Source organism: Chiloscyllium plagiosum, unplaced genomic scaffold (genome assembly GCF_037043375.1).
Source record: "Chiloscyllium plagiosum isolate Xiang-an unplaced genomic scaffold, Cpla_swu_hap1 HiC_scaffold_1, whole genome shotgun sequence".
Taxonomy (NCBI): domain Eukaryota; kingdom Metazoa; phylum Chordata; class Chondrichthyes; order Orectolobiformes; family Hemiscylliidae; genus Chiloscyllium; species Chiloscyllium plagiosum.
In genome coordinates this window covers 155,576,171-155,589,146 of record NW_028270139.1, presented here as the reverse complement: position 1 = coordinate 155,589,146, position 12,976 = coordinate 155,576,171, and the positions used below count along the sequence as shown (strand labels likewise).

The following is a 12,976-nucleotide window of genomic DNA, read 5'->3' as shown; positions in this document are numbered from 1 at the left end:
GTGGTTAGCACTGCTGCCTCACAGCACCGGAGACCCGGGTTCAATTCCCGCCTCAGGCGACTGACTGTGTGGAGTTTGCACATTCTCCCCGTGTCTGCGTGGGTTTCCTCCGGGTGCTCCGGTTTCCTCTCACAATCCAAAGATGTGCAGGTCAGGTGAATTGGCCATGCTAAATTGCCCGTAGTGTTAGGTAAGTGTTAAATGTAGGGGTATGGGTGGGTTGCGCTTCGGCAGGTCGATGTGGACTTGTTGGGCCGAAGGGCCTGTTTCCACACTGTAATGTAATCTAATCTAATCTAGACGTTTGCTCCCCCTAGTTTCTCGCTCCTCCCTTGTCCTCACTACTGAGATCCCAGAACTTTCTCTCCCCACTGCCCTTGGTCCTGGTCTTCCAACCTGGCGACTACTTAATGAACCCTCATTGGAGCATCCAAAGACTGCTGGGCAGCTGGTACTGGGGGAGATTGGTGGGCAGGGGTGTGGAAGGGGTGAAATGTGATGCCTTCACTGTGAACAATTTGAGCAGTGAAGCAGGAAGCCACACCCTTTGAAACCCCCAAGACTGACATCCACTAGCACCAAAAGATGGGACATGAGCCAATCAAATCTCACTGCAGAATCTACAACAGAAATATACGTTTACACAGTGCCTCAAACATGATAAAACATCCCGATGTACTTCAGAGGGGCATTACTGAATCCAATTTGGCAACAAACTGCATAACATAACAGCAGGGTAGTTGGGAAACAGGAGAGGAGATGGAGGCAAAGAGATTTAAGATGATAAGAAATAGGAAGAAGAGTAGGCCATTCAGCCTCTTGAGCCTGCTCTGCAAATCAACTCTGCATGGCTGATCTGATATTCGTCACCTCCATAGAATCTCTTTAGTGCAGACAGAGGCAATTCTGCCTATCAAGACTTCACCAACCCTTCAAAGTAAGGGGTAAATGTAAAGTAATAGGGCAGAGGATTGGGTCTGGATGGGTTACTCTTCAGAGGGTTGGTGTGGATTTGTTGGGCCAAAGGGCCTGTTTTCATACTGTAGGGATTCTATAAAAAGAAGAGCATCCCAACTAGACCCAGCATTACACAGGGTGGCATGATAGCTCAGTGGTTAGCATTGCTGCCTCACTAAGCCAGGGACCCGGGTTCAATTCCAGCCTCGGGTGACTGTGTGGAGTTTGCACATTCTCCCTATGTCTGTACGGGTTTCCTCCGGTTGCTCCGGTTTCCTCCCACAATCTAAAAGATGTGTTGGTCAGGTGAGTTCGCCTCGCTAAATTGCCCATAGTGTTAGGTGCATTAGTCTGGGATAAATATAAGGTAGGGAATGGATCTGGGTGGTTACTCTTCAGAGGGTCGGTGTGGATTTGGTGGACCAAAGGGCCTGTTTCCATACTGTAGGGAATCTAATTTAACACCATGGCTAATCCAGCCAGCCTACACATCCCTGGATCCCTTACAGGCAATTTAGCATGGCCAATCCACCTAACTTGCATATGTTTGGGCTTTGGGAGAGAGTGGGAGAACGTGCCTTACTTCAGTGAAGGAATTCCAGAACTTGCAGCCTGGCTGGCTGAAGGAATGGTTACAAAAAGCGTGGGGTGGGGGTTGGTGGAGGGGGAGGACAGAGATGCGGGGTTAGCCAAGATATTCAGAATCAGATGAGAACAAGGTTCTCAGAGGCTTCGTAGGGCCTGGCGTTTCTGTCAGTCTCTGTGTAACTCTTCTTTGTGATCGTACATTTCTGCATGCCTCAAATGTTCAACTGAACAAACTGAGAAAAAAAATGCTAATGAGGTTCATTTTGCTATTATTACCAGAGAAAAGATTACTTTAATGACTCTCAGTTACTTCTGTTGGTCAGAGGTGTAAAGTGAACAAAATGTCCAAATGAATGGCAAATGACCCCTCCTTCCAATCTATCTTGAACACATTAAATGGACCTATTTCTTTCAAAGATCAGGAATAATGAGATAATGAGCTTCAGAGTGGCTCAGACAGATTGGAATGATGGGCTTTTCTCTTTGAAAGAGGACATGCTGGTTGAACACACTGTGCCTTTGCTCAATAAATCTGGATTCAAATCCAGTCCAGATGGAGAAGGTCCCTTTGTTGCAAAGATCTTAAAAATAAAACGAGTTCTGTCAGTCTCAATCCAATTACAGCAGGCACGAGTCCATAGCGGGAGAAGTGCCCTCGCGTTAACCACTAATTGACACTAACTCAAAAATCAATGACACGGAATATGAACATTGGCATTCCTGCCCACATCCCTGACAGTGCATTGGACATTCTTTTGAATATGACTGTCATTGAAGTTCGGCTGGGGAAGGATGGGTAACTTCCGCACTGCTCTTAAATTAGGCTGCAACCGACCTTGGAGAGCCTGGTGCAAAGTGAAATTGCTCTTCAATTTTCCTGCAGGAACGCTGTCTCTCACTATATTCCACACAAAAAGATTCATGTCAGAAGAGCCTTCTCACTTGGGATAAACGTTGTGAGGTTTAAATCACAAAATGCATCAGATTTGAAACTGTGCCCGACAGTATTTTATATACCTGTGTAAAGGTTCAAACAACACATAACATGGGTAGTGGTCACACAAGCAAGCAAGTTCACTTCTTTCACAGACTATGCAATCATATAATTACCACCTACTACAGCATTGAATGAGACCATTGGGCCCAGCACATGCTAGCTTTATCATAGATTTATCCAATTAAGTCTCATGCCATTGCTCTGTCCAAATGATGCAGCAGAGATTCCCTCTTCAAGTATTCAATTCCCTTTTAATATGTACTGGTGAATCTGTTTCTGCCCTTTCAGGCAGTAAATTCCAGATTGTAAGAACCCACTCGATAATTATTGTGTTCATCTCACTGCTCTTTATTCCGTAGGATATTAAATATGTTCCTTTGGGCAGGAATTTACTTCTCCAACCCCCCCCCCCCCCCCCCCCCCCACCCCGAGACATGTAGTGTTGATATTTCTCACACTTGCTATATCAATGTACATTTCAAAGACATGTGCATCATATCTTCATTGTTTCAGAGCATCCAATTGATGATATAAAGGTCTCGTATTCCATCTTACTTTAGATCACTTGAGACATGGTGCTCTACTGGAAGCTCTCTGTTGTAATCTGATAATTTAAGGCTAGCCCAGACACTTATGTGCCTGTGAATCGAACATTTTCACATTATAATTAGCTACCTTAAATGTCTGTTGGATTCTTCAAAACCATATAACCATGGCCAGTTTGGATAACGTAATCATTGTCACATCAGGTAAAACACTCTGCTAGATAAACTCAGTAAGGCAAAAGTGAGGACTGCAGATGCTGGAAACCAAAATTTAGATTAGAGATGTGCTGGAAAAGTGCAGCAGGTCTGGCAGCATCCGAGGAGCAGGAAAATCGACGTTTCAGGCAAAAGCCCTTCATTAGGAATGGAGGCAGGGAGCCTCCAGGGTGGAGAGATAAATGCGGGGGGGGGGGGGGGAAGGAGAAGGAGAAAATGAGTTCAATAGCAAAGAGTACAATAGGTGAATGGGGGTGGGGATGGAGGTGATAGGTCAGAGGGAAGGGTGGGGGAAGGTAGTAAAGAGTACAATGAGTGGATGGAGGTGGGGATGAAGGTGATAGGTCAGAGAGGAGGGGAGTGGATAGGTGGGAAGGGAGATTGGCAGGTAGGACAGGTCATGAGGACGGTGCTGAGCTGGAGGTTTGGAATTGGGGTAAGGTGGGGGGAGGGGAAATGAGGAAACTGATGAAGTCCACATTGATGCCCTGGGGTTGAAGTGTTCTAAGGCGGAAGATGAGGCGTTCTTCCTCCAGGCGTCGAGTGGTGAGGGAGCGATGGTGAAGGAGACCCAGGACTTGCATGTCCTCGGCAGAGTGGGAGGGGAGTTGAAATGTTGGTCCACAGGGCGGTGGGGTTGATTGGTGGGGGTGTCTCGGAGATGTTCCCTGAAGCGCTTTGCGAGAAGGCGTTCAGTCTCCCCAATGTAGAGGGGACCGCATCGGGAGCAACGGATACAATAAATGACATTGGTGGATGTGCAAGTGAAACTTTGATGGATGTGGAAGGCTCCTTTGGGGCCTTGGATGGAGGTGAGGGAGGAGGTGTGGGCACAGGTTTAGACACCAGGGCATCAATGTGGACTTCATCAGTTTCCTCATTTCTCCTCCCCCCACCTTATCCCCGTTCCAAAATTCCAGCTCAGCACCGTCCTCATGACCTGTCCTATCTGCCAATCTCCCTTCCCACCTATCTGCTCCACCCTCCTCTCTGACCGATCACCTCCATCCCCACCCCCATTCACCTATTGTACTCTTTGCTACTTTCTCCCCAGCCCCACCCCCCCATTTATCTCCCCACCCTAGAGGCTCTCCTCCTCCATTCCTGATGAAGGGCTTTTGCCCAAAACGTCAATTTTCCTGCTGCTCGGATGCTGCTTGACCTGCTGTGCTTTTCCAGCACCACTCTAATCTAAACTCTGGAGATAAACTCACTTTTACTCATGCAAAATTTGGAGGTGGCTTTCATGTCACCTACTCACCTGGCCTCGACTTCATTGTCGTTTTAAAGGTGGGAGTTAAGACCTCGAGTGGCCAGCTCACTCTCACCCCCATTGACGGTATTAAGTGGCCATGGACTGACTGCCAGTTTTTTGGATAGTGTGACGTGTATCAGGACAGTGGGATGCCTGGCTAAATAGCCTGCTTCAGCTTTGGGCACAGAGATGGAGAGGATATGTGGGGCTCTTTTAGTGATCGCCCACCCCGGGTGGTCTCTTCCAGCCTGACCTTTGCACCCTATCCACCTCCCCCTCCATCCAACAAAAAACCATTACCCTTGCCCTGACGCTAACCATTGAGAAAACCCAAGCACTTACTCTGCACCCTGTTCCTGATTCTGCCTTATCAGGATTGGCTGCATTATAGGCAATATCCAGATCTCCTATAGCACTATTGGGTATTCAGGTGGCCGGCATGTTCTCACAGTTGGGGCCTCCTCAAAATTTGGTTGGTGGGGAGGGGCCATTCGAAATCCCACCTTTCACCAATTAATATTCCCGTGAGTAGTAAAGAGTGACAAGGCAGCTGTCAGGAGCAGGGTTAGTTTCCTAATATAGTCACAGGATGGGAAATATTATCCAAGATTACCAACCCTTTGGGTATTGGAAATAATTTCCCTTTATGTGCTTGATCAATATTTGGAAATATCTCTTTTAATTCCCCCCTTAACGCTATTTGCTCAAAGGACAACCATAACTTTTCTGCCTCCGTACAATTTTGTCATTCAACTAAGTATCCACTAAATCTCTCTAATATCTTCCCTAAAGTATGGTAGCATTGGTCACACTACTTTAACAGAGTCTTAAACAGAGTTATGGTTCAACATTATTCTCTGCTTTCATCCCCTTTGCCTCATTTACAAACTCAAGAATCTACTATGCCTTTTTTAATAGGATTACCACATGTCCTGCTGCTTTCCAAGATCTGTGTGAAAGTATCGGCGATCCTAAGTCTCGTTTGAAATGTATCCTTTATTTTACAAGGCTCTCACTATTCTCCTCACCCCCCAAAAAACTAATCACTCTACACTTCTCTGCACGATATTTTGCCTGCCACATGAATGTCTCTCCCATCAATTCATGTAAGACTTCACTCTGAAGTCTCCTACTGCATTTTCAGGTTTTGTGTCAAAAGTAGACTTTTAAATTATACCCAGGCTTAGAATATTAATATCTCTAAAAGCTGCACTGATCTCACCCTTGTATGCTTTTCTCCAGTCTTGGAACAACTCTTCATCAATGCTCTCTGGCTTTTGTCGGTCATGCAATTTCACATTTACGTGGTCCCCACATCTTTAAACAACTTTATCATTTTACAAACAGGGCTGTTATTTCACATTCTGTTAAACATCTTTTGAAAGTCCATATGCACAAGACCGACTACACCCACCCATTGTTTCATTAAAAACCACGAACAAGTTTTGTCAAATAGGCTTTCACTAACAAATCCGCAACACGTTTCATTTTCTAAACAATAAACTTTGCTCTCCAATACTGGGATATTTTCCAGCATTGCCAGGTTTATACCTCTTAACTTATTTAACAAAGGTATAAAGTTTACAATCCTCTGAAATGATTCCCCTCTCGAAGAATAATTGGAATATTTTGCATGAATTACCACCTGAACTCTCCTCAGCACCACAGGGAACATCCCACTTGGACTGAGTAACAAACTTTTTGAGTCCCCTCTCTTTATTTATTTTCATCCCTTCAATTTCAACACAGATCTTCATATTTTGTCATCATTTACTCAACGTTGTGGGGGTGTAAAGGAAGTCAGTTTAAAGGAAGTGACCAAGTTGTTAGATGAAGGAAGGGCTGTTGATGTCATATACATGGACTTTAGTAAGGCGTTTGATAAGGTTCTCCGTGGTAAACTAATAGAGAATGTGAAGTCACATGGTGTGCAGGGTGTTCTAGCTGGGTGGATAAAGGACTGGTTGAGCAACAGGAGACAGAGTTGTAGTAGTTGAAGGGAGTTTCTCGAAATGGAGAAAGGTGACCAGTGGTGTTCCACAGGGGTCAGTGCTGGGGTCACTGTTGTTTGTGATATACATAAATGATCTGGAAGAGGGCACTGTTGGTATGATCAGCAAGTTTGCAGTTGACACGAAGATTGGTGGAGTAGCAGAAAGCATAAGGGACTGTCAAAGAATACAGGAGGATATAGATAGATTGGAGAGTTGGGCAGAAAAGTGGCAGATGGAGTTCAATCCAGACAAATGTGAGGTGATGCATTTAGGAAGTCTAATTCCAGAGAGAATTATACAATGAACGGAAGAGCTTTGGGACAAGTTGATGGGCAGAGAGATCTGGGAGTGCAGGTCCATTGTACCCTGAGGGTTGCTGCACAGGGGGATAAAGTGGTCAAGTAGGCATATAGTATGCTTGCCTTCAATTCTAGAGAGAATTATACAATGAACGGAAGAGCTTTGGGACAAGTTGATGGGCAGAGAGATCTGGGAGTGCAGGGCCATTGTACCCTGAAGGTTGCTGCACAGGGGGATAGAGTGGTCAAGAAGACATATAGTATGCTTGCCTCATTGGATGGGGTATTGAGTATAGGAGCTGGCAAGTCATGTTAAAATTGTACAAGACATTGGTTCGGCCACATTTAGAATACGGTGTACAGTTCTGGTCACCACATTACCAAAAGGATGTGGACTCTTTGGAGAGGGTGCAGAGAAGGTTTACAAGGATGTTGCCTGGTATGGAAGGTGCTAGCTATGAAGACATGTTGAGTAGGTTAGGTATGGAAGGTGCTAGCTATGAAGACATGTTGAGTAGATTAGGTTTGGAAGGTGCTAGCTATGAAGACATGTTGAGTAGGTTAGGTTTGTTTTCATTAGAAAAAAGGAGATTGAGGGGGGACCTGATTGAGGTTTACAAAATCATGAAGGATATAGATAGGGTGGATAGAGATAAACTTTTTCCCATGGTGAAGGATTCAATAACAGGAGGTCACGCTTTCAAGGTGAGAGGTGAACAGTTTACGGGGGATACACGCGGCAAGTACTTCACACAGAGGGTGGTGGGTGTCTGGAACGCGTTGCCAGCAGAGGTGGTAGAGGCAGGCACGGTAGATTCATTTAAGATGCGTCTGGACAGATGCACAAGTAGGTGGGGAGCAGAGGGATACAGATGCTTAGGAATTGGGCGACAGGTTTTAGACAGTAGATTTGGATCAGCTTTGGAGGGCCAAAGGGCCTGTTCCTGGGCTGTAAATTGTCTTTGTTCTAATCATGGCCAATCTATCTAGCCTGCATATGTTTGCACTGTGGGAGGAAACCCACGCAGACATGGGGAGAAAGTGCAAACTTCATATAGATTGTAATTGAACCTGGGACCCTGGCACTGTGAGGCAGCAGTGCTAAAGTCACAAGGAGGCTACTCACTTGCATATGATAGCCATACGCTTAGCATTCGAGAAGTTCTCCAGTTGCAAAGATTCCTGTGTTAGGAAGGCCACAGTGAGATGAAAGTAATTGTTCCAAAGCTGTGGAAACAAATTGAAGAATGAATTGTAAAAGTTCAATGCATGGACTGATTTCCCAGCAAGCATCACTCTACACACCACTCCCAAAGCCACTGGGTCCATCTGTGAATACTGGACACATAACTCTCAGCACTTACATGGAGCAAACATAAATGTACTTCTGCCACTGCCCAGTTGTGGATGGCAGGGGAGCCAGCGCTGTGACGGGGCCTGTAGCAATTGGGAAAGCTGAAGGAGGAACGACCGAGACGACGTCTCAAACCCTTACAAAATGCTCCATGTTCAAGCACGAATCAATGAGGGTCAAGGCTGTGAGCAGCCTCAGTGCTTCTTCTTGAGCCTTGATACCCTGCAGAACTTTTCCTTTTCACTCAGCATCTGATGTCCTTTGAACTCCTGGCCCCAGATTAGTGCCAGGTTCGAGACAGAGCCAGAAGAGGTGGGGTGGACTGGGGAGAGTGGTGCAAGTGGTCTTTTCTCATGTGGTTTTATACCCGCATCCATGCTTTTGAGTTCAGGACAGACACTTTGAGGAAAAGGTAATATCAAGAACTCTTTTCAAGTTTGTGTTTTTTTAATACTATAGTCCATTACATATTATAAATTCATAAGACATAGGAGCAGAATTAGGCCATTTGGCCCATCAAGCCTGCTCCGCCATTCCATCATGGCTTATATGCTCCTCACCCCCATTTTCCTGCCTCCTCCCCATATCCTGTCAACCCATTAATAATTAAAAATCTGTCTAACTCCTCCTTAAATTTACTTTATAAATAAACGTACTTTGAGGTAGCAAATTCCACAGATTCACAACCCTTTTGGGAGAAATATGTTAAGACTGGATAATATAGTCTGTTATATTCAGAGTTATACCAGGCTCTATCTTATTGCTGCATTATTGACAGATCATTTCTTAAACATTGCCACATAATGATACGTAGTATACTCTGCATGTCCCTTTGCATTTGTTTTTAACATTCACATAGCTAGAGTACAGGCTTCTGCCTAACTCTCCATGTGCTTTTATCTCTTCTGTCCAAGTCCACCCATAGTATGTTATTTACACCCAATGAGGGGCAGCTCCACCACATCATACAACATTGTTCTAGCACCCTGAAGCCTTTGCGCAATATTGTTGCTGATGCTGAAAACGTCATCTTTAAAAAGGACTTGTACGAGCACTTGAAATGTCACAACATTCAAGGGAAAGGGCCTTGGGCGGGGAAGTGGAAACTAGTGTTGGCAGTAGTGTATTTTTTTTTTGGTATAGTCTCAACAGGCTGAAGGGCCTCTTATGTACAATATGATTCTATGAGACTAACAGGGGTAAATGTCAGGAAATGTCCACTGCTGTGTGGAAATTGTCCTAACTCATTACGTAAGACCAGAAGATGTAGGAGCAGAAGTTGACATTCAATTCATTGAATCGACTTCACCATTCAATGAGCTGAATAATCTTCAACTCCACTTTCCTGCCTCTTCCCCATAACCCTTAATTCCCTTACTGATTAAAAATCTGCCTCATCTCAGCCTTGAACATACATAATTTCCTAGCCTCAATGGCCCCCTGTGATAAAGAATTCCATAGATTCACTACCCTCTGAAAGAAAAAAATTCTCCTCATCTCTGTCTTAAATTTGTGAATCCTTACTCTGAGATCGTGCCCTCTGGTCTTAGGCTCTCCCACAAGTGGAAACTGCAACTACCCTGTCAAGTCCCCAAAGAATTATGTGTGTTTCAACCAGGCTGCCTCTTATTCTTCGATACAGGCCCAATCTACTCAACCTCTCCTCATTAAACAGTGCCTCCATACCTAGTATCTGCCTAGTGAACCTTCTCCGCACTGCCTTCAATGCCAAATATCTTTCCTTCGATAATGCGCCCGAAATCATTTAGAGTATTCCAGTTGTGGTCTGACTAGCGCCATTTATAGGTTTTGGAAAAACCACCTTCTTTAATACACCATTCCCTTTAAAATGAAGGTCAACAGTCCATTTGTCCTTCCTATTATTTACTGGACGTGGATACGAGATTTTTATGATTCATGGACGCAGGCTCCTAAATCTCTCTGTTCTGCAGCTTTCTCTCTGTCATTCCCTTGATAGTTATCTCTGGGAAGCAACCCACCAATTTCAATAGCAGCGCATCATTGGAAGCGTCAACTGGAGATGAGACACATCTCCCAGAGAAGATCCTCACTCTCATCCCCACCAAAGATCTGGATTTTAATTTCTTCATATGAGTTAAAGATAAAAAAGGAATGTCTTCTCCCAGAGGATCATTCATTCTCCTTCCCCAGGGGAGGCTGGGTCATTGAATATATTCCAGGCTGAGTTACAAAAGTTTTTGATTAACAAGAGTAACAGGGATCATGTAGGAGAGTGGATTTAGAGCAACAACCAGATCAATCCTGATCTTAGTGGATGGCGGAGCGAACCCAAGTGGTCTCCTCCTCCTCCTCCTCCTATTTCGACATGCTACGCCTGGCCTGGGAATACATGCTGCTACCACTGGATGCTTGAGTGGAGAAATATTTATTTCTTGGCACGTGCAAGGATTAGTGTGAAAATTCACACAGATACATATGCAAAAGTGTTTTAAAATAAATAACTTGCTGCCAATCAAGCAGAAAGTACTGCTTTTTGAATTAGTGGACAATGATGGAAAATTGCTGACAGGGCAGTGTTGCTAACCCCATCGTATCAATGTGTGTTCTCCCCTTACTCCTCCTGTGAAACCCTTTGTCCAGTACAAACATACCTGGAGCTCAAAGCTTGCACTGTTCAAAAACATTTTATTCAATGTTTCCGCATAGTGGTTGATGGCACGTCGAAAAACCCTGCAGAGAGAAAAAAAACACATAACTCATTACTAAACATTTCTTCAACTGAAGACTCCTAAAGCAAGTCACGGCAGAAGGGAAAACAAAAAGGCTTATGTTCTAGATAGAAGTACAAGAAGCAATCAGAAAGGCTAATGGAATATTTTAGTTGTGATCTCAAAAGGCCTGGAATATGAAGCGGATGAAGTGATGGTTCAGCTGAGTTGAAAATGGATCAGATGCTATCTGGAACATTGGCTTCAATAGTGAGTGCCTTAGACAAAAAGACAGCAAACTTTTCATTGACAAGCACCCGAAGCGACCAGGAATGTGCTGGCTGATCAAATATTCTGAGTGATCAAGATGCCCATGCAATCAATGTAAAAATGCACAGTAAGTTATGGACATTACTGTTACACTTCAATCACAACCTCAATCACTTAAACAATAACGTAACATTGCCTTAAATACAGCTTACTGACAGAGAGCCTTTTCACTCGCACCCCCAACTGACTACTCAGACACTGCAGTATTTGAGGAGGAGTTGATGTGAAACTAAATCAACTGTTGATATTTCATGTGGCCATTTGATTGAACAAGTATAGTTTATTTGAGGTAAATAAATTTAAAAGCCGAAATAACTAGACAGAATAATACAATAATCTTCACAGTATTTGAGGTTTATAGGTTGTGCCAGGATATTGAGAGGGTTAGTCCATATGGTGCTGGTTAAATGAGTTAAGATCAGGTGTAGGCCATTTGGCCCTTCAAGCTTGCCCTGCTATTTAACAAGATCATGCCTGATCTGATTGTAACCTCCGATGCACATTCCACCACGTAATCTCCTGGTAAGCTCTCTCCCCTCGTTTATCAAGAGCTGATTGACTTCTGTCTTAAAAATATCAAAGACTTTGCTTCCTCTGCCTTTGGTGGAAGAGAGTGTAGGAAAGAAAAAAAAAAATTACCAGAATAAAACCAGGGTTAGAGGTTTAACTCTGAAGGAGAGGTTGCATGACCTGGAACATAGCAGATTGAAGAGCAATCTAATTGAGTTTCCTTTCTTTCCTGAAGGAAACAAGGGGAAAGAAAAACTCTTCACACAAAATCTACAAATGTCTCTGTAGACATTTGAAATCTTAGGGACTGAGATTCATTGTTTTTTTTTGTTGAGTATTGTCATGGACCAGGCCAGACCCCCTTAAAACATTTTAAAAAGTAGCCCAGACCATAAGTTTGCTCGTTGTTTTAAGCAGGCCTACAGTGGATATTCCAAGAGAGATGCTGCTGGTCAAACGAGTTAGTTTTTAACAAAACAGGATTTATTTACAACATCACGATGAAACACAAAGAACAGAAAACAGAATACCGAATAACTCATCTGAAAACCGAACAAACTACCCCAACTTAATGATGCTGTTCCAAAAATACCTGCAACAATCCCTATCAACATCCCTTGGCACAAAAGGAAAAATCAAACATGTTCTTACAGGAGAGAACTCAGAGAGAGAGTGAGAGAGAGAGGGTCCAGCAGCCTTTCTTCACACACACATCCTGCACAATTAAAACCAAACCAGTGAATAGCTGAGCTGAGAGAACTAGCCACTCCCCTTTCATCTCACAAGTGTTTTTTTTAACTTAGGAGCCTTCTGCCTGATGCAGTATCTGTTAACTGTCAACAAATTGGCCCTAAAATCTATCCAAACTCATACTTTTTGGAATCTGTGTCATTTACAACCTCTCTGAAAAAAACAAACAAGGACAACATAATTTTGTTAAAGGAACAGCTTCGTCACAGCATGGTGAGAAATGGAATTTAGGGAATATAATGAACTCCTAAAATGATAGAACCAACTTGACAGGCTGAATGGCCAACATATTCCTATTTCCTATTCTGCTTCGCCATTCTTTAAATAAAATTATAACTTCTTGAGAAGGCGATGCAAATAAATTTACAACGTGAATATGATAGGGAGGTTGAAGTGAGAAACTGAAGATGTCTGGTGATCAAATCTGCATTTCTGTTTTTGGGCTGACTAACAGGGAGGTTATAAGGATAATAAAGAAACAGCAGCAGGAG

At 43.8% G+C, this 12,976-nt stretch overlaps 1 protein-coding gene across 2 annotated transcripts in view; it reads right to left on the bottom strand.

The window, feature by feature from the left end:
* LOC122553785 (dedicator of cytokinesis protein 2-like) overlaps positions 1-12,976 on the bottom strand; it is a 1,246,386-nt gene that overhangs the window by 344,673 nt on the left and 888,737 nt on the right. For both annotated transcript variants that reach the window (XM_087991733.1, XM_043698147.2), the window contains exons 30-31: positions 10,839-10,917; positions 7,978-8,078 (exon numbers count right to left, since the gene is read on the bottom strand). In XM_087991733.1, the coding sequence (XP_087847859.1) occupies positions 7,978-8,078; positions 10,839-10,917 (180 nt within the window). The remainder of the gene's footprint in view (positions 1-7,977; positions 8,079-10,838; positions 10,918-12,976) is intronic.